Genomic DNA, 22,527 nt, shown 5'->3' on the forward strand with positions numbered 1-22,527 from the left:
AACAGCTCATATATAAAAGCCTGCTTCATGTAAATAAACCATTTTCATAATAATGTACTTTTTTAGTAGTATGTGCCATTGGGTAATCATGAATAGAAAATTGCCAATTTAAAGGAGAATTCAACCCGTAGTTTAAAAAAACCCTCCCCCCTACCCTGGGTAGAACCCCCTCCCTCTTCCCCAGTCAGCCCCCCAGACAAATGCCCCTAATTTTTTACTCACCCCTCGCGTCAGATTCAGGCCTCTGAGTTCATGGCAGCCATCTTCTTCTTCTCCGGAAATCTTTGTGTACTGACGGCATTTTCGCCGCATATGCTGTTGGAGTAAATTGCCAGTCCAGAACAATTGCGCATGCTGCGAAAGTCACGTAAATTTCCGAAAATTTTTCGTGACTTTCGCCACATGCACAGTGGTTCTGGACCGGAAATTTACTCCAACTGCGCATGCGCCGAAACTTCCGAAAAAGACCGAAGAGAGAAGATGGCTACCGTGAACTTCGAGGCCAGAAACTGCACTGAGGGGTGAGTAAAAAATTAGGGGCATTTGGGGTGCAGGTAGGCTGGGGGGGAGGGAGGGAGTCTATCCAGGGTAGGGGGGGAGGGTTTTTTTAAACTACGGGTTGAATTCTCCTTTGGGGGCCGCCCCTTGGGGTCCTAGGATTCATGTAGGGTTGCCACCTTTTCCTAAATGTATTACCGGCTGGTGGGGGGCAGGAACAAAAAGGGGCGAGGCATGATGTCAAAACGGGACGGATTTCAGTTAAGTTTTACAGGGGATTGGGGGCAGGCCGAGGGGGCTTTTTAAGGGTATTACAAATTTACCGACTGCTACATTGCCGGTAAATTTGTAATACCGGCCAGGCCTTGGCAGGTGTTTTACTGGCTAGGCCGGTAAAATACCGGCCGGGTGGCAACCCAAGATTCATGGTGCACATAGGGTTGCCATCTTTACTAAAAAATATTACCGGCCAGTGGGGGGAGGGCACCAAAAGGGGGGGGTCCGTGAAGCAAAAAGAGGGCGGAGCTACGTGTTGTACCGCAAAAAGGGCCGGAGCAACATCGCAGAGATGTACACAGCACTGGAAAAAAGGTAAGTTCTGTGCGAATTGGGGGCAGGCCAGGGGCTTTTTTTAAAGGGTATTACAAATTACTGGCAACTGCATTGCCGGTAAATTTGTAATACCGGCCCCAGGCCTTGGCAGGTGTTTTACCGGCTAGGCCGGTAAAATACCGGCCAGGTGGAAACTCTAGGTGCACACAAACAAACCATACATGTTAGGTCACATGAGCCAATTAACAGAGAGAGTTGTGTCTTTTGCTTCCACAATTCTTCCAGTTAGAGCTGCAGTATCTCTGGTCAGGTGATCTCTGAGGCAGCACACAGACCATCACAAAATGGGGCTCAAGGCAAGAGATGTAAAAGGGCAATATTTACTTAAATATATATTCCAGTTTGGTAAGATTCTGTAATAATCCACTTAATTTGATATATCTTATCTTAAATAACTATCTGTTGCTTAGGTATTCATTTTGGGGGTATAGTTTTCTTATAAGTGCATCCTGCAAAAAAAAAAAAAAAAAAGAGAAAGCAAGGATTACTATTACTTACCATGTACCTGTCTGATCTTGCGGTTCTGTATTGGCAGCATAAGCCGTTATATCAAATGTTGGAGCAGGTAATATGGTCTCATCAACAGCAATACCTTGACAAAGGGTAGAACTCAGGACATTCATTTTCTTCGATGTTCCTGGTGAAGTAAAAAGATATAATTTAGAAAAAGCTTTGTTATACATCAGCCATGAACAAACCACATGACTGGTACAATTTAGAGAAACTAGTAGCACTTCTGACTTCTGATTTTAAACAGATGACAATTAAATGCTACCTTTTTATTGTTTGCTATAGGTCAGTGATACCCCAACCAGTGGCTCACGAGTAACACCAACCCCTTGGATGTTGCTCCCAGTGGTCTAAAAGCAGGTGCTTATTTTGGTTGCATAATAACCCAGGTGTACGGTCAAGTAGAGCCTCCTTTAGACTGCCGGTCTACATAGGGGCTACTAAATACTCAATCATATCCTTTTATTCAGCACACCCAGGAACTTTTTTCATGCTTGTGTTGCTCCAGAACTCTTTTTACATTTGAATGTGGCTCATGGGTAAAAAAATGTTGGGGACCCCTGCTATAGGTGATTATACCTGAAGCAAACTTTGTTCCTTTTATTACATAACCCCATAATATCTTAAAATGCCATTGGTACAGACTCCTGCAGAACGTTTCAGGCCACCATGAGCCCTTAGCCCTTCTTCCCCTAAAGGTGCAAGAAGTACAGAAAATGCACTACTGTTACAAAAAAAAAAAAATCCATTGTGAAAAGCAATAAAAATGTCCAACCACTCCCAACACCAAAAATAAATAACTAGTAAAAAGGGGCAAACATGTGGCTGTGGCTTTGGGAAAAACTGAAGTAATCATTTCCTAAGAAATGTGACTTATGACTAAGGCGAAAAGAGGAAATGAAAATAATAGGGTTTTTTTCAGTTTTTCTGCTGATTACATACCAAATATATATATATTTATATATACAGGCATAATCATTACAATACTGAGGTTTAACCCCTGCCAACTCAGCTCTGGGCAATTCTCTGCTTGTGATGCAAATGAATTATATAGCAAGGATCTGTAAAAATGCATTGGTAACAGAAAGGGCAGGGTTAAAAGGTTAGCAGCCGCCTCAGGTAGAGTCCTGCAGTGTGTCAGGTACCAGCAGAATACTCGCAAAGCAGGTCTTGGCCGGATTATACTTGATGTACGGATTATATGGGTGGCCCACAGGTGCGCTGGGGTAGGTTACAGGAGGCGATTAAGGGAAAAAAAAAAAAATATATACTTTACCCCATGTAAAACAAAAATGTAGGAAGTTATTTATTAAAATCCCAATGTTAAAGGGGACCCATCACCCATACAAATTATTCAAAATCATATTTTATCACATTAGTCAAGCGAAATGAACTTTAAAGGGGAAGGAAACCTAGTCAGCGCAAACCCCCTCCTCCCATTTGTTGCCCACCCTCCCTCCTCCCCCCTGGCCTACCCGTCCCGCTGGGCAAATGCCCCTAACTTGTTACTTACCCTTCTGCGCAGGTCCAGTCCAGGGAGTTCACCGACGACATCTTCTTCCACGCGATCTTCTTCCTGCTGTGAACGGCGTTTTGGCGCATGCGCAGTAGGATCATTTCGCCAGTACGGATCTACTGCGCATGCGCCAAAAGTCACGCGCATGCGCAGTAGATCGTACCGGCGAAATGATCCTACTGCGCATGCGCCGTTCAAAGCAGGAAGAAGATCGCGTGGAAGAAGATGTCGTCGGTGAACTCCCTGGACTGGACCTGCGCAGAAGGGAAGTAACAAGTAACAGCGGGACGGGTAGGCCAGGGGGAGGAGGGAGGGCAACAAACGGGAGGGGGGGTGGGGGGTTTGCGCTGACTAGGTTTCCTTCCCCTTTAATTCCACTATATAAATGCTTTGAATCTTGTTTCCTTCATTATGGGAATTCATAATTATAGCAAGTAGGCAGCAGCCATTTTGTGGACACTGTTATTAAGACAAGCCTTGTATCATCTCAGAAACTTGTTTGTGCACCAGAATGGGGGACCTGATGTCCATCCCCATGCACTGGTTACACAATTAAACAGTGAAGAGAACTGGGGGAATATGTGAAGAACAATACCATCTAGTAAGTGCTGAATGGAAAGTGAAAGTAATTGTCTGCCTAAGGCATAGAAGAGGAGCAGGCAATATTTGATTGACAGCTGAGATTTTTAAATGAGCTTACAACAGCTATGAATGCTTAAATAAAAAATAGAAATTCGATTTCATGTTTAATTTGGCTGCCCTGAATTCAGAGGCCAGAATCTGCACGGAGGGATGAGTAAAAATTAGGGGCATTGGCCCGGGAGAAGCAGGTAGGTTGGGGGTGTCTACCCAGGGTAGGGGGCAGGGTTTTTTTTTTATTACAGGTTGAATTCTCCTTAAAAGGAGCACTGGCCCAGGGAAAATACCTAGCGATTCTAATCAAATGAGGTTATCTAACATTTTGGCACCACGTCAGTGATTATGCCTTTCTTTGTCCCTTACAAACAATAAAGATTTTGGAAACAGTGCACTCTTTCCTGACATTTTCAATATACACTTAGTGAATCCAAACGAGTTTATAAAATGCACAGAATTGGGCAAGTTTTGATGATTTATGGATGTCCAAAAAAAAAAAAACCCCAAACATTCTTCTTTTGATGCCGAAAAGAGATTAAGTGTTGCCATACCCGCCTCAGTTCCACTTGCTGCACGTCTTCGAGGATTGCAATAAATTTCTGTTGACACATTGATAACAGCCAAACCAATTTCTGCTTCTGGAATTGTTCTCAGACCTTTACTGTAGAAGAAGAAGAGTTATGTTGGTTATTTCTCCCAACACAATGAAACCAAGCCTCTTTATATACAGAATTAAACGCAGTGCAGACACAGTCAGACAATGAAACAAACGAGCCTTTTCTGAGCTGTAATTAACATTTGTTATTTTGGTTTATGCATGTGCAGGTCTGTTGTAATATATTTTGGAAAAGAAACCCAAACCCATTAATACTTAAAGGCACATGCTATTTGTTTTGATGCTAACACAAATGTTTCTAATGTTTTTATTCATATTTAAGGGCTGTATTTAGTGTATTTCAATGTCACCTCTAAGATTCAGGGGAAAATCATTTCAGCATAAAAACAATGATAATGAGAGAAGGTAAATGAGTGCATTTTAACGATTCGCAAAGGTTCATTTATCAACACTGGGCACTGAGTCTTCATTTTCATTAATAGTTTTTAAATCATCTGCCTCCTTCTGACTCTTTTCAGCTTTCTAATGGAGGTCACCAACCCTGGCAACCAAATAATAATATTAAAATGTTATAGTGTTACTATGTATCACTTGTCCATAATTCTGGCCCTCTCCTATTAATCTTCCAGTCTCTCATTCAAACCACTGCCTGGTTGCTAGAGTAAATTGGACCATAGCAACCAGACAACTGTTGAAATTCAAAATTAGAGAACTGCTCCAAAATGAAAAATTAAAAACCACAAAAAATGAAGCACAACTGCATATGTCTCAGTATATCTCCACTAGTGATATATGGGCCAACAAAATTTCAACCCACACCCGACCCTAATCCAACTCAAACCCAGCCAGCACCTCCATTTATAGACTTGCAAAGACCAACCCATGTCTGATGTCACAAAAGGGGGCAGGGCTGCCGGAGCTAAAAGCCAGCAGAGTAAGGTCATGGGCAGGGAGATCGGCAGAAGAGCTCAACCTAAAACGTGCCCACAACCCGCAAAATGTGTGTGTAAGTCAGGTCCCGCAGGTATCAGGCTGGCGCCCACATCACTAATCTACACAGCTACATCATACTAAAATTTAAAAGACAAACACTACTCCTTTAATTAAAGGTCAAGTACCTTTACTGGAGGGACGCAGAAAGTTAAAATTAAGGGGGGTGGCGCAAAGTGATTCTAGTCAGTTACCTGTTACACATAGCTAGTGCTTCTCTTCTTCATATAATGCACCAGCCTGCTCCTCTTATTCTACTCCTCCAAGCATCTGCTTTCATTTAGGTAGGCATATGCACAATATATAGCTTACTCTGGAAGTAGTACTCTTGGCTGCTGTGTTTTTTAGAAGAAGAGGAGCACCAGCCCAGGGCACAATACCCAGAGATTTTTACCTTTCCTTCTCCTTGAAGTGACCTGGAAGTTAAAGAGGTCCAGTTCATTGAATCGCACATTAGGGATGTACTAACAGGAGAAGACCCTGCGGTTGACAGATCCTTTGCGGTTGCAAATTAATCAACTCGTATGGTTTCCACTACCACCTCTATGTTGACGATACTCAGATCTATCTCTCATCTCCTGATCTCAACCCAGAACTCCTAACTCGCGTCTCCTCCTGCCTGTCCGTTATCTCTACCTGGATGTCGCAACGCTACCTTAAATTAAACCTCTCTAAAACTGAAATGGTTCTCTTTCCTCCAACTAACATCAGTAACATCCCCGAAGTATCCATCATAGTTAACAATTCCACTATCACCCCCTCTCCCCAGGCCCGGTGCCTTGGGGTTATCCTAGATTCTGCCCTGTCATTCACTCCTCATATCCAGTCACTTATTAAATCATGTCACTTCCACCTAAGGAACATATCCAAAATACGATCATTTATCAGCCAAGATGCTGCCAAAATTCTTATTCACTCTCTCGTCATATCGCGTCTAGACTACTGTAACTCTCTTTTAATTGGCCTCCCCCTCCAGAGACTGTCACCTCTCCAGTCCATAATGAACACTGCTGCGAGGCTCATACACCTCAGCAACCGCTCCTCCTCTGCCTCGTCATTCTGTCAATCCCTGCACTGGCTTCCATTACCTTTCAGAATCAAATTCAAATTAATGACTGACTTTCAAAGCACTTCATAACTCTGCCCCACCCTAAATCTCTGAACTCATCTTTATATACTCACCCAATCGCTTACTATGCTCCTCTACTGACCTGCTACTCAACTCTTCTCTCATTACCTTCTCACATGGTCGCATTCAAGACTTTGCAAGGGCTGCACCCCTCCTCTGGAACGCTCTCCCACGGTCTGTCCGACTTTCTCCTAACCTTTCTGCTTTCAAGAAATCTCTTAAAACGCATTTCTTTCGAGAAGCCTACCCTCACTCTGCTTAACTACCAAACGCAACACCACATACAATACCACATTTCTCACCCACTTAATTCGATCTTGCCCACTCCCATACCTTGTGTATTACTCCATACCCTTTAGACTGTATGCCTATGCATAGGGCCTTCCTCACCTTTTGTACCTGCAAGAAAACCCTGTTGTTACACTAATGGCAGTGCTAGATGTTAAATACAAAGAAAGAAAAATATTTGAGTAAAAAAAACAAGTCTGCACTCTACACTTCAAGGGCTGAAGTAAAGAAACAACTGCTTTAAAGTCCAACCCAGATTTATAGTGTAACGTGACAATCCCCATCTTTTGTATCATTTAGGTGGTGATTCGATTCTAAAGTCTAATTGTGTAGGCAAATTGTACATGTTTTTTTTTTAACCTCCACCTGTATCGCCTCCAGCACTGTTCACCAGCTAGTAGAGACAAGCCAGGCGCTTACATAAGCAGACCTGGATATTATCCAACAGTTTCCCAAAATTTTTAAGGAGAAATACAATACTGCAATAGCCATGATTCCATTTACAACAGAAGGTGGTATTAGTTCCAGAGTTTCTAAGCAGCCTGCGCCAATACACATAGAATACTTGTGTCTAAAGGAATTGTTCAGTATAAAAATAAAAACTGGGTAACTAGATAGGCTGTGCAGAATAAAAAATGTTTTTAATATAGTTATTTAGCCAAAAACTTCATGTATAAAGGCTGGAGTGACTGGATGTCTAATATAATAGCCAGAACACTACTTCCAGCTCTCTTGGTTTCCACTGATTGGTTACCAGGCAGGACCAATCAGAGACTTGAGGGGGGCCACATGGGTCATTACTGTTGCTTTTGAATCTGAGCTGAATGCTGAGGATCAATTGCAAACTCACTGAACAGTTATGTCCCATGTGGCCCCCCTTCAAGTCGCTGACTAACTCAGAGTTAAAGAGCTGAAAAGCAGGAAGTAGTGTTCTGGCTATTATGTTACACATCCAGTCACTCCAGCCTTTATACATTACATTTTTGGCTAACTAACTAGATTAGAAACATTTTTTATTTTGCACAGCCTGTCTATTTACCCAGTTTTTATTTTTACACTGAACTGTTCCTTTAAAGAATCACTGGCAGATGCCACACTGACACCAAGCACTGGGTGTGAAAAAATCCTGGCTTTTTCATGCGTTTTTTTGTATGCGTTATGACACGAGGCAAAATTGTGGCAGGTGCATTTTCCGTATTTGGAATTATGAAAATAAACCAGCTGCATTGTGGGTAACTTGCACTTTGCACACTGCACCTGGGCTCGTGAATGAGCCCTACAGAACTGAGTGAGGACTTTTTGGTTTTTTTTTAATCATCACATAGAAATTGGTCGTTATGAGACTAACCTAAATAAAACTATTGTTGTGTACATACTGCATACTCTTTTATTCACCAATACATTCACTTATAAATAGTTGGTTTTTTTGTAAACATCCCTTTCCTTGGAAGGACAGAGTTTATAACATGACAGAGGGAAAAATGTTAACCTTTGCAGTAAATCCAGTGTAGAAGTGATCCAGGGCTGTGTAGACTGGGATTCGGAGAGCTGAGATTCAGTCATGGCCACGTCAATAACACATGTTGCCGGATTATCCAGTACTGATGCGTCTTTCAGTTCCCCCATCAGCAGATCTGTCTTTCCCCCACCAAACAGAACTGCTGGGCTCAGCTTCTTATACTGGAAAAAACAAATACAGATATATCATTTTTAAATCTACCTGCAGAATCAGTATTTTACAGTTAAACTACTGATTCTTTTTAAAAAATTTAAGACAAATAAATAAAAGTGAACAGTAATGGACACACGAAAAACACAAGTGCAACCTATGTATGTACCCAGCTGCACAGATGATTTCATTATTCAAAATTATGTGCATTTTCATTGTCTCATACACTGTATGAATAGAGAATTTTCTTTTTACAGAGTGCATAGAAATAAGATTCATTTCTGAGCTGTGACCTGTAGGCTTGGGGCCAGATGAGGATATTTCAGGGCCCCAAACAATGTAACTTAGCGTACAAGCCTAGCAGCACTCAATATATCAGATAATTAACCCACTGCACTGCAATGGGAACATTTACAACAAAATATGCTGCTGGCACTAAAGGACTAAAGGTTTCTTTTGCACCATGTGTTTAATATGCTTATTATTAGTACAGGATGATACTAATGCTCATATAGTTTTATGAGATATTCCTGCATAGGCTACTGGCTGGAGCTGGCTCAGAATTACAGGATGGCCATCTCCCATAGACTCCATTTTATCCAAATAATCCAAAAAAAATTTAAAAAAAAATCCTCTCTCTGTAATAATACGATAGCACATTGTACTCCAGTATCCAAACTAAAATAAAATGAACCATCATTGGCAGCAAAACCAGCCTTTTGGGTTTAATATTAGTAGACGTGAGGTATGAAGATTCAAATTACAGAAAGATCTGTTATCTGGAAAGCTCCAGATGCCAAGCATTCTAGATTACAGGTAGCTGTACCAATTGCAAAATATAAGAAACCCTCACACAAAAGACCCAATACTTTTTGGGGTGGCACAATTAGTTGTGTAGCAAGATAATACATTTCATTTACCTGTTTCGCATTGAGAAATAGGAATACTTTATCCTTGAATATGGATTTGCGTTTCACATTTTCGGAAAGATCTAGTGATTCGGGTGTAAGTGATGGCTCATCTACAGAAGGTATAAAACTGAAAGAAAACAAAACAGCTATGCTTTAACACCATTTATTATATATATGATACCTGATACATGTGCTCTGCAAATAGTGCATTTAAAGGAGAACTAAAGCTTAACTAAAGAAGTAGCTGGAATTGTTGTACATTATGTTTTGGGCTTCTGTACCAGCCCAAGGCAACCACAGCCCTTTAGCAGTAAAGATGTGTCTCCAAAGATGCCCCAGTAGCTCCCACTCTTCCTCTCTGCTGATTCACTGCACATGCTCTGTGCTGCTGTCACTTACTGAGCTTAGGGACCCACTCACAATATACAGTACACATAGAATATGAATGTCACAATATAAGGCTAATTAGTTATTAATACAGATAAGTCTAGGCTTGATAAAGGGTCCAGTAGGGCCGAAACATTGCCCTTGTTTTGTATGTATATGGGCTAAATAACTCACTAAAGAATTTAGCATCAACTTCAGAGCGCTACTGGGATTTCCAAGAAGGTAAACCCCTGTGACAAGTTTGAAGTCCTGGATCATTGCTGCTATTGACAAGCTGAAACTTTAGGCTGGTGCAAGAAGTTCAATATATAAAATATGGCATTTTTAGTCATATACATTTTTAGGGTTTAGTTCTCCTTTAAGCTTGAGGCAAAAGGAAACACAATCCAGTTTATTACCTTCTATAATCAGGCAATGGTCTTTTCTCCTGAATGGCACGAAGCAGCTCACAGAAGTAGTCTGGTTTTATGATTGGTTTGCAGCAAATGAGTGCACATATAGTCTAACAAAGAAAAAATTGTGTTTGTTAAGCAGAAAAAAAAAATCAAAATATATAAATACAGAACGGGGCTCATTTACTATCACTGAGCAAATCTGTAGTACTTCAGCAGCCACTCACATATTTGCTTTCATTATTCTACCTACAGCAGACTGATTTGTTCTACTAAAGCTGAATTACAATTATTCTAGCAGAGCTACATCTCCCAGGATCCAATGGCAGCCTTTGGCTGTAGGTGGAAAGCTGCAGTTCAGTGACATCTGGAGGCCGCAGGCTGACACTACTCATAAAAAGTATATTATCATTATCTCTCCTGTGTATACAGGCTGTCGCTGTGTTATAGTTTCAGCTGCTTTGCAGGAGGAGGGAGAAACCTATAGGGCGTAAAGTCTCCACTGTATATCTGCTGAGTAGTGCACCCTGATTTTCCTTCATTCAAGCCGCCAATATGCATTTTATTACAGTACATGTTCCGTCTCTTAGGGGTTATCAGGTTGTTGGTTCATTCAAGATAGAAAAAACTCTAAACTTTTTTTTTGAAAAAGGGATCTATTCCCGAAACACATCGTGATTTAGCACCAATTAAGGGTTATTGCAGACAAAAGCACTGCCTATGTCCTAGTCTGTTTCAACTTTCTACATTAAAGGAGTTGTTCACCTTCCCAACACTTTTTTTCAATTCAGTTGTTTTAGATAGTTCCCTAGAAATAAATACTTTTTTCAATTACTTTCCATTATTTATTTTTTAATGTTTTTAAAGTTGAATGTCTGTGTCTCTGGTGTTTGAGTCTGGCAGCTCAGTAATTCAGGTGCAGACTCTAAACTGCTACAATTTTGCAACATTGAGTCAATACATTCCTCAGCAGCATCTCTGGAGTATTAGCAACTAACTATCAATTCTAACAGCTGCCTGTAATGAAACCCAGAGATTTTGCTCAGCAGGGACAAAGATAAGAAATGTATCAACTAAATGTATCCATTTAGAACAATTTACAGGGTCGGCGACCCCCCCTCCCATAGCTGCTTCAATACTAGAAAAACAGTGACACATAAAAAATAGAAAGTCATTGGCAAAAGTCATTATTTCTGGTGATCTATCTAGTTGATTGAAGATGAACAACTCCTTTAACAGAGCCAATATCAGGCCCAAAGCGACGTATGAAACCTCAACATAATATTTTACAATACTCCTTTCATGCACTATAGAATAGTAAAGACAGTACACTCAGCATGGCTGTTCGCTACTATTCAGTGCCACAACAATATGGTTATAAATAAATATCCACGTCTATGTGCATTTAAACAAACACGCAACCGGACATGTAATTTGCCTACCTTGATAGTTACTTTAATAGAAGTCATAACAAGGTGAGTGCTCTTCTCTGTCCAGTTATTCAACACATGGCCGCCTAAATGTATGAGGTTCTGGTTTAAAGAATTCTTAACCGAGTTATCTAAACAGGAAGAACAGACCACTAAGGGCTCGTATTCCACCCTAGACAGGAAGATATGAAGCAAAACAAATCAATTACATGCATAGTCTGGGTTTATTTATGCTAAAAAAATTGTGCATAGTATTTTTTACATTATGTCTCCATCTGGTTCAGGTTTGTGCCTTATTTGCTGCCAGAAAAGTCCCCCGAACAGCAGAGAATAACTTGTGGTCAATGGGCCTCCTGACTCCCATCTGGTACAGAAAGTGACCAGCACATAGTGGGACATTCACTAAGATTCGTAGTTGCGCCAGGCGTAACTTCGCCGCACTTCGCCAGGCGTAGTTTCGCCAGCGCTTTGCGAATTCACTAAAATCCGAAGTTGCGCTCAGGGGTAGCGTAAGGTTGCGAAGTTGCGCTAGCGTTGGTTCGCGTATGCAAATTAGGATTCAGATTTGTTTCTGTATTCGGCCGAATCCCAAATAGTGGATTCAGTGCATCCTTAATTTTTATATGATTTGATATGCTAACTAAGTAAACAGAACTCACTGAGATCTTCTGATAGCTTTTTGGAAATCACCTCTAAATAAAGTTTAGGCAGATATAATTGGTGTCCTTTAATAAAAGATGGCTGTTGGCAACACTTTGTGGGTTTTCTATGGTTAGTTGGATTTCCAAAGGATAAGTATTTCACTTCCCCAATGATAAGTAGAGAATAAGTACACAAGGTTTTTTCAAATTACTTAGAGGCAGATTTATTAAAAGGTGAGTTTATAGCTTAAAGGGGGTTGTTCACCTTTAAATTAACTTTTAGTATGATGTAGAGCGTGATATACTGAGACAATTTGCAATTGATTTTCATTCTATATTATTTGTGGCTTCGAAGTTATTTTGCTTTTTCTTTGGAAGCATCTGGCTGCTAGGGTCCAGATTACCCTAGCAACCATGCATTTAGTTGAAGGAGAGAAGAGGGCCTGAATACAAAGACGGATAAAAAAGTAGCCATAACAATAAATAGATGTGTAGCTTAACGAAGAATTCGTTTTTAGATGGGGTTATAATAAGCTATTCTAGAACATACTAAGGGGGTTATGTAAGCAACCAATCAGCAGGTAGCCTTTATTGGTCACCTGTTTAAAAGCAAACATCCTATTGGTTGCTATTAGTTACAGCCCCTGGGCAAATGTAATGCCTTTTATTACATATGGGAGTAGAAGTTAACGTAAAGGTGAACCAATCCTATAATAAATAAAAACTCACCCACATTCTATTTATTCCTATGGGATTTTTAGAACCGTATTTATCGAATGGTGAGTCCTTAATAAATACAATTCTAAAAATGCCACAGGAATGAATAGAACGTGGGCGAGTTTTTATTTATTAAATTCCAAACTCACATTTTGCTAAATCTGCCCCTAAATGTGGGCACTTGGACAATAAATCAGTGTTAATAGATGTGGGGCACTGTCCTTACATATGTACAAAAATGATGTGCAGAATATGTCCAATTGCTGAAGGATTATCATATGACTGAGGGCAATGTTAGAGCAAGGGCACATAGACATAAAAATGCTGGACATGACTCATGTATCAAGGTAATCATGATGAGACTGCAGGAGCACTCAGGGATTGGGCTATTAGCCCTTGAAAATGTGGCAATCAGCCGACCCCTAGTTACATTGACAGTGTGATTTTTGAAAACCCTGACCTTGGATTATTGTCAATTAATAATGTAACCTGGAACTGGGAGAGAGGTGAAAAAGATTTTGATAAATCCATGGTTCACACACCAATGACAAAAACGTGGCACTTGCCTATACTTGCTATTAAAAACACCGAATGTGACCTTATCTCCTGATTTCAAATTCCTTGGAACCGCAGGATTCATCTTGTCTCCATTGACGGTTGTGCCATACTTTGATGAGTCTTTTATCGATAGGACTGAAGCGGCATTTGTTTGGCCCTAAAAAAATAAAAATAATGAAAAAAAAACGTAATCACTCTGTTCAGATACAGATGTACCATGACATTTCACCTGAATAGAATATAATAAAAAAAAGAACAATAACAATAAAATTGAAGCAACACAATGTATTTGGGCTTTAGAATTCAAAAACTGTGAAAAATAAAAAAAAAATAAAGACCTGCTGAAAAGCTTCCAAGAAAGGACACTCTATAACAGCGGTGTCCAAACTGCGGCCCCAGGACCTGCATGCGGCCTAGGATGGATATTTATGCTGCCCAGCTTGAAACACTCGGTTCCCAAGGAAATGTCATAATAGTATAATAATAATAAGTCTATTTACTGTAATAACAAACACTTCGCAGGCAGACGGCACTTCTGGATGAATTTATTAGGAAAAAGGCTGCTGTATTCCGCCTAAGGCGTTTCGGGATTGTATCCCTTAATCAGAGCCTATGATTAAGGGATACAATCCCGAAACACGTTAGGCGTGTATGTCACATGTGTGTGACATTCGGCGCATGTGCAGTAGATCCGTACCAGTAAATGCTCCTACTGCACATGCGCCAGAAGATGACGATTAATCCAGGAAGAAGACCGCTTGGGAGAAGATGGCGCCTGTGAGCATTGTGGACAGGACTTGCGCAGAGAGGTGAGTAACAAGTTAGGGGCATTTGCCCGGACAGGGTGGAGGAGGGAGGGTGGGCAACACAGGGGAGGGGGAGGGATTTTTGTGCCCAGAGGTTTCCTTCTCCTTTAAAGGCATTAACTGAATCAGCATCACAACATCACCCGGCAGTGCATTCCACAACCTCACTGTCCTGACTGTGAAGAACACCCTACGTTGCTTCACTTGAAAGTTCTTTTCTTCTAGTCTAAAGGGATGGCCTCTGGTACGGTGATCTACTTTATGGGTAAAAAGGTCCCCTGCTATTTGTATATAATATCCTCTAATGTACTTGTAAAGTGCAATCATGTCCCCTCGCAAGTGCCTTTTTTCCAGAGAAAACAACCCCAACCTTGACAATCTACCCTCATAATTTAAGTCTTCCCTCCCTCTAACCAGTTTAGTTGCACTTAGTCTCTGCACTCTCTCCAGCTCATTTATATCCCTCTTAAGGACTGGAGTCCAAAACTGCACTGCATACTCCACATGAGGCCTTACCAGGGACCTATAAAGAGGCAGAATTATGTTTTCATCCCTTGAGTTGATGCCTTTTTTTATGCAAGATTCAAATTGCCAGAGCAACCAGGGAGTGATTCGAATTAGAGGCTGGTATATGAATAGGAGAGGGCCTGAATAGAAAAATAAATAGTAAAAACATTGGTTCTGATTCTTCTTTAGCAGTCCAACACACACCGCTAGCTCCTCAGAGCTTCTTACTGGGCATTTTCTATTAGAAATGTCTCTGGCAAATGCACATGGCCAACTGAAGAACCAAACACAAGTGTTAATAAGAAAGATTGATAATAAGGAGTGTGAAATATTAATAAGAACTCCAAAACCATATGCTCCATTTGTTACCCTGCAGGAAAACCCAAGTCAATTTTAGAAGAACTTAAAATACTTCTTATTTGAAAATTTGAAAATGTGCCCAGCAGTGTGCCCTGGCACTCACTCAGCACTCACCCAGCACTCGCTCACCACTTGCTCAGCACTCACTCAGCACTAATCTCAACAGGACATGATCACTTAAAGAGCACTTACCAGATTGGCACTTGGGTGGCTAACAGACAACGTAGCATGGCACCTACTAATGGACTGATCTTCTGGAATTAAAATAGCACAGTTCTTGCGCCCCACAACATAATCGGTGCCAGTGAGAAAATGATACGTGCCTCCTGCAGGTAGAGAGAAGATGGGCAGCCCTGTCAGTAACAGAAATACAGTTACAGATAATACCATCAAACACACGTGTGCTTAGCAGACTTTCTGTTCCACTCGGCAGACCCTCTGTCCCGCTCTAGCCGGCCCTCTGTATAACAAGTTTGATTTATACTAATAGTCCTAATGCAGGGGGGCTGCTGTACTGATCGTTAGGAAAAGCAGCCCCAAATATCTCCAATCACGCCTTCTAGTTTATATGATCCCCCACATCCTCAGTCATGTCAGGCACAGGAGCATCATCATAGGCCCAAGGGGCACTGCCCCACAACTGGCATTCCTCGTGGATTAATACTCGGCAGCTAATACATCTCATTGGCAATTCTTATCTTTGTGACTTTATCATCTGTAGGTTAGAGATACCCAGTTCTACATGTAGCCACTCCATGTAGAAACTGCTGGGGACATTGGGTTTTCCAGATAATGTATCTTTCTGTAATTTGGATCTCCACTCTGTAAGTCTACTAGAAAATCATGCAAACATTAAATAAATCCAATAGGCTGGGTTTGCCTCCAATAAGGATTAATTATATCTTAGTTGGGATCAAGTACAAGCTACTGTTTTATTATTACAGAGAAAAAGGAAATCATTTTAAAAAATATAGATTATTTGGATAAAATGGAGTCTATGGGAGACGGCCTTTCTGTAATTCAGAGCTTTCTGGATAATGGTTTTCCGGATAATAGATCCTATACCTATACTAACAATAACAATTACTACACAATAAAATAAGTCCTGTGTATTTCTAGGGGTATTTGCCCCACCATAGCACTCCTGTAATGCTGGGCTACCAAGACGAATGTTCCAGCCTAAACCCCCACCCTGAAACAGTACTGAAACTTGCTTCTCGTGTACAGCAGATATTTCATTTTTCATCACCCCCAATGGACACCCTACATTCATAAGGGCCCCATAAGAAGGTTGCAGAAATAGGCCAATTATAATAATGTTGCAACAGTAGCTCAGCCATATTCCCTACAGTCTATTCCCCATTCTTCACACAAACTGGGCCTGAAACAAAACTTGAAATTCCTTTGGCTGCACATGTAGTGTTTTTATTAAAGGGGTTGTTCACCTTTAAACAAACTTTTAGTATGATGTAGAGAGAGATATTCCAAGACAATTTTAAACTGGTTTTCATTTTTTATTATGTGTGGTTTTTGAGTTATTTAGCAGCTCTCCAGTTTGCAATTTCAGCAGTCTGGTTGCTAGGGCCCAAATTACCCTAGCAACCATGCATTGATTTGAACAAGAGACTATGGAATATGAATAGGAGAGGCCTGAATAGAAAGATAAATAATAAAAAGCAATCACAATAAATGGGAAGCCTTAGAGAGCATTTATTTTTTTAAATGGGGTCAGCGACCCCCATTAGAAAGCTGGAAAGTCACAAGAAGGCATATAATTCAAAATCTATAAAAAATGAAGGCCAATTGAAAAGTTGCTTAGAATTTGTCATTGAATAACATACTAAAAGGCAACTTAAAGGTAAACCACCCATTTAAACATAAGGGAAGGCTCCTCACTGCTGCCATATCCAATCCCCATTCCTCAGGGAATGCCGGGACCTGTAGTCCATCCAGTTGATCCCGGGTGCGTCCATAGTCAGTATATTACCTGCAGCGTTCTCTGCCACCAGCCTCCACATTGCGCTGCTTGTTATTGGCGCTGTACACTCTGCGCATACTCAGACCGTCATCACCACGGGCCGAGACCCAGGAGCAAGTCTAATGCAGAGATTCTGTCCGTGCGAAAGCAGCGCCACCCCGTGACCAAGTCTGGGAGATCCGACGTGTTCGTTCTTCTACGTTTCGCTGCCAGAAGGCGAATAAGCCAACAGCGGCGTACATAAAAGGCAATATTCTCCTAAACAAAATATTTTTGTTTGCACTTTATAAATGAGGTAAAGTTGACATCCGGCTACATTGGTTTGTCCAGTTGTCGCCGCCTACCGAGTTGAATAAAGTTATGGCGTTTGAAGCGATGCGTTCCAACATGGTGTGATGCGTTCCAACATAGTACTCTGCGTTCCAACATGTTGCGCTGCGTTGAATAAAGTTGCGTGTGTTTGAATCGGTACGTTCCAGAGATGGCGCTGCGTTTGTCATTTCTGAGCCGCTGCCGGGCCGTGCAAGGGCACAGGGTAAGGTGGTTCCTTTCGGGCTCTGCTGAGTGCTTAGTAGGGGGGTATTCTACTTGGACAGCTTGGACTACAACTCCCACCATGCCCCTGACACAAGTAACGTTGTCTAGAAAGTAGTAGGTCTCAGGGGATAAAATAAAGTTGTAAACAGTAACTCTTTTATACACCAATGTGTACGCCCCACTTATGGTGACAGCCAGGCTTATCTGCCTCCTTTTCCTCAATCAAACCTGTTGGCAGGAAGGAACTCATGGAGTTTCCAGGATTCTTCTTACTGTGTGACCCCCCCCCCCTCACCTTGATGGTCTCACTATTGTGATGCACCTCATTCTGCTCAGGGCAAATACATTCGTTGCAGCATATGGGGGTCGTGGAATGTTGTTCACCTTTTAGTTATTTAGCTTTTTATTTAGCAGTTTATTGTATAGTTTGTGATTTAGCAACCATGCATTGAATGAGAATATAATAGGAGAGGGTCTGAATATAAAGATGAGTAATAAAAAGTAGCAATGACAATGTGTCGCCTTACAGGGCATTTGTTTTTAGATGGACCGCCAATGGAAAGAGTCAGAAGATGAAGTCAAATAATTCAGAAACTATAAAAAAGAAATCACGAAGAACAATTGAAAAGTTGCTTAGCATTAGCCATTCTATACCATACTAAAAGTTAACTTAAAGATGAACCACTCCTTTAACTAGAAACATATCTGCGGTGATATAGGGCCCTTACTGTTCTGTTGCCACCTGGAAGAAAATACTGGCCTTCCAATTTATTTATATTTCGTAACACTGGGATCAAGCACCATTTTTAACCGACCGGGTGACAGGTCTGCTTATTATTCAACATTGGCCCAGACTAATGGACATGTGTCCGGGTTGTGCTGAATGTTTGAGCTGTGAGTACCGTGTAACCTCAGGCAGGTGATAGGGTTAGGAACAGATGTTTAACAAGTACAGACAAACAGTGTGAAGGTGCTGCCTATGTTCTGTGACTGCTACATATTCGTTTTGTGTAGGAGTGGGTGTCTCTGACACTGGTCACACAAGCAGTAGGGATGCACCGAATCCAGGATTCGGTTTGGGATTCGGCCTTTTTCAGCAGGATTTGGATTCGGCCGAATCCTTCTACCCAGCCGAACCGAATCCTAATTTGCATATCCTAATCTGGAATATGCGTGATTTTTAGTCACAAAACAAGGAAGTGAGTAAAAGTCACGCATATTCCAGATTAGGATATGCAAAGCGGGAAATCGCGTGACTTTTAGTCACAAAACAAGGAAGTAAAAAATGTTTTCCCATTCCCACCCCTAATTAGCATATGCAAATTAGGGTTCAGGTTCGGTATTCAGCCGAATCTTTTGCGATGGGTTCGGCCAAATCCAAAATAGTGGATTCGGTGCATCCCTAACAAGCAGCTAGCAATTGCTGGGAGTTGCACTGCTATGTAGTGACATTGCTGCAGATCCTGGCATCTAGTTGCCCATTTTGAAAACGTTTTGTGTGTCAAGGCTCAGGTTGCCACCTGGTCGGTATTTTACTGTATTTAAATGATGTTTGATCCCAATGTTATTAATAGGGAAAAAATTTACATATATATAGGAAGGCCAGTATTTTTTTCTGGAAAAGGTGACATCCTTAGTCTTGGCCAGGAAGAAAGAAAACCTTCTTACACATCTGTGTAGAGTCTGTGTGTATTGGGCCTTTTTTTGGGTGACTGAATATCCCTGATAAATTCCCAACATATTTTTTTATTTTCTTGTCCAGGGATGGTTCAGGTTTTGGGGACCCGGATGCCTTAAAACGATCATAAGTCCATGCACTAATTGTCAATATAATCTAAACTAGAACATTTATTAAACTGCCTCTCTGCTTGAGGTACTGCTTGTCTATGTAAAACTGGCAATGTAAAAGGCAATTTAACATTAATTATGAAGGTGTAACCTGAGCACCCCTTGCTTTTCAGTCACTGGTGAGGGACGTGCAGAACGGCAAAAGCTTATACTACTGAAACAGATAAAGTCTCTTGCTGCTTCCCTTCTATATAAGTTGTTGCTGTTTGTGTATCATTTACTTAACCAAACAGCAGGGGGCACCCAGTTTACACATTTATCATTTGAGTAGTGTATAAAAAAAATCTAATCTAAACATAAATTCATGTACATTGCAAAAGTTCTCAGAAGAGCTCTCTGAATAATTTCACATTCTAAAGATTCCTTTATGGGAATGAAATTAATTTCTGCATTACATTAGTTAAATTCAGTCTAGAGCAGTTATGGACACAGTTCTGGATTCCAGGGGCTTCAGGTTTGGCTCTGGTCTACTCAACAGGTTCAATTTTATGATCATGATAGAGCAATACAGTAATAAAAAAAAAAAAAAAGAAACCCACATCTTTATTTTGTGCATCTAGCATGGGCTTGTTATAGCTGGTCTGGAAGGTACATTGGTCTAGAGGTTCAGAGAGATTCCACATTCATCATAACAGAGGGGAATATTCTCTCATTGTAAAATGAAACTTCTCTGCTTTCTCTCCAGTGTTTCCTTACCATATACTAAATATACTATACAATTTATCATCATTTCTATGCTTGGCCTCTGGGAATATACATATTATATACACATTATTCTTTATAGTACCAGCAAGTTCTGCAGTACATATGATGTAGAATTAACTGAAGAGTCTGCAGCCACACCTATTTTTTAGTAAATTGAGTTTACAATATGTATCATATTAGTTATCTTTATATTAGATTATAATCTCTATGGAACGGAGATCTCCTTATAATCTTGAATGTCATATTTTAGTTTTTTATTCCTGTATCGGCTATTGTTCAACAGAGCATGAAAGATGTTATCCAGAAAGGCCGTCTCCCATAGACTCCATTTTATCCAAATAATTAAAATGTGAAAAAAAAAGATTTCCTTTTTCTCTGTAATAATAAAACAGTAGCTTGTTATTGATCCAAACTAAGATATAATTAATCCTTATTGGAAGCAAAACCAGCAAAATTGGGTTTATTTAATGTATAAATGGTTTTCTAGTAGACTCAAGGTATGAAGATCCAAATTATTGAAAGATCCATTATCTGAAAGCCCCCCGGTCCAGAGCATTCTGGATAACTGGTCCCAAACCCAGAACTAAATACATAATATAGTTACAAGTACATATTCTAGTCTTACCAAATACTATGACCGCTATTTCCACTAGGGGGCAGTGATGCCTTTCAGCATGATGACATGCAATGCAAGAAAGTCCCACCTGCAAAGTAGCATTTTTATTTTAAAAAGAATATCTGCTTACTGCGATAAGGGTTTGGCATACGTTTCCCAGAAGCTTTGCTATTACTGCCCTTTGTGAATCAAGCAGATCTCGCTGCTTGGCTGGTCAGAGTATATACCCAGTGACTTCTGAGGCAATCTTGCAGTGCTGGTGTTCTGTTTTGATCAGGGCACAGGTCAGCTTGCAGAATTAATCCCACTCCACTTATTAAATCTTGCCAAACATGTTGGTGTCTGTGGGACACAATGATTGAAGCCACTTTTTACATGGCTGTTTGGTATGTAAGCCTTTGTGGCCTCAGCATTGGCATGTGTAGAAAACTTCTTTAGGAAAGGGCTACTTTTATCTTTATGTTAAGACTCACATCCATCATTTTATCAGATAGCAGGGCCGTATGCAAATGTTAAACAAAGGGGCACAGTTGTGGGTTACCATAGGGTTTATCCTGACAGAAGCCCAGAGGCTCCTAGAGGGATCTGCACCCAATTTTAGTAAATACCTGTATATAATTACAGTGGAATATTGTGGGATATTGATTGATATTGATAATCAATCTTCTTGGGGGGGGGGGGTTGTCCTTATGTTTCCCGAAACTTGAACTTGTGTACATTTTAAAACTCTGCCATTCTTTCCCACAGGCATTTAGCCATGGAACAGCATCATTATCAAGCGAGAACAAAGAACTCCCCCAAGCAAAATTCTTCCCTCCTTTACAGACAGCCATGTTACCACCTGACACGTTCAAAGGAAAAGTGGCCTTCATTACAGGGGGTGGCACTGGCCTGGGAAGAGGAATGACCACCACCCTCTCCCGATTAGGAGCCGAGTGTGTTATCTCCAGCAGGTAATACGCACTAATACTATACTAAGAGCTGGGATAGATCTGGGATTTGCAGCATCAGTATTGTTGGTGTGAATAGGTTCCATTCCGAAATCAAAGCATTAAAGGAACAGTTCACTATAAAAATTGGGTAAATAGGCTGTACAAAACAAAAAAATGTTTGTAATATAGTTAGTTAGCCAAATATGTAATGTATAAAGGCTAGAGTGACTGAGGCTGTAACATAATAGCCAGAACACTACTTCCTGCTTTTCAGCTCTCTTGGTTTCCACTGATTGGTTACCAGGCAGTAATCAAGAGACTTGAGGGGGGGGGCACATGGGTCATATCTGTTGCTTTTGAATCTGAGCTGAATGCTGAGGATCAATTGCAAACTCACTGAACAGTTATGTCCCATGTGGCCCCCCTTAAACTCACTTACTAACTCAGAGTTATAGAGCTGAAAAGCAGGAAGTAGTGTTCTGGCTATTATGTTACATATCCAGTCACTCCAGCCTTTATACATTACATTTTTGGCTAACTAACTATATTAGAAACATTTTTTATTTTGCACAGGCAATCTATTTATCCAGTTTTTATTTTTACACTGAACCGTTCCTTTAATGGTGTTGGGGATCACAGTCAAAGTTACAGTTTATCCCAAAGGGGTTGCATAGGGTTGAGGTCAGGGTTCTGTGCAGGCCAATCAGGTTCTTCCATTGCCATCTCAGCAAACCCATT

General features: G+C 40.8%; 2 protein-coding genes across 2 annotated transcripts in view; one reads left to right on the plus strand and one right to left on the minus strand.

Annotated features, from left to right (window-relative positions):
• nbn.L (nibrin L homeolog) overlaps positions 1 to 17,255 on the minus strand; it is a 38,751-nt gene extending 21,496 nt beyond the window's left edge. Inside the window, 9 exon segments of the mRNA NM_001090951.1 lie at positions 1,609 to 1,747; positions 4,324 to 4,433; positions 8,285 to 8,475; positions 9,385 to 9,502; positions 10,161 to 10,264; positions 11,597 to 11,756; positions 13,509 to 13,657; positions 15,366 to 15,499; positions 17,161 to 17,255. Of these exon segments, the coding sequence (NP_001084420.1) occupies positions 1,609 to 1,747; positions 4,324 to 4,433; positions 8,285 to 8,475; positions 9,385 to 9,502; positions 10,161 to 10,264; positions 11,597 to 11,756; positions 13,509 to 13,657; positions 15,366 to 15,499; positions 17,161 to 17,191 (1,136 nt within the window). The 5' untranslated portion in view covers positions 17,192 to 17,255.
• Positions 17,256 to 17,530: 275 nt separating this feature from the next.
• decr1.L (2,4-dienoyl-CoA reductase 1 L homeolog) overlaps positions 17,531 to 22,527 on the plus strand; it is a 32,796-nt gene continuing 27,799 nt past the window's right edge. Inside the window, exons 1-2 of the mRNA XM_018268116.2 lie at positions 17,531 to 17,686; positions 21,605 to 21,810. Of these exons, the coding sequence (XP_018123605.1) occupies positions 17,633 to 17,686; positions 21,605 to 21,810 (260 nt within the window). The 5' untranslated portion in view covers positions 17,531 to 17,632. The remainder of the gene's footprint in view (positions 17,687 to 21,604; positions 21,811 to 22,527) is intronic.

The sequence above is a fragment of the Xenopus laevis genome, chromosome 6L, assembly GCF_017654675.1.
Source record: "Xenopus laevis strain J_2021 chromosome 6L, Xenopus_laevis_v10.1, whole genome shotgun sequence".
Classification (NCBI taxonomy): Eukaryota; Metazoa; Chordata; class Amphibia; order Anura; family Pipidae; genus Xenopus; species Xenopus laevis.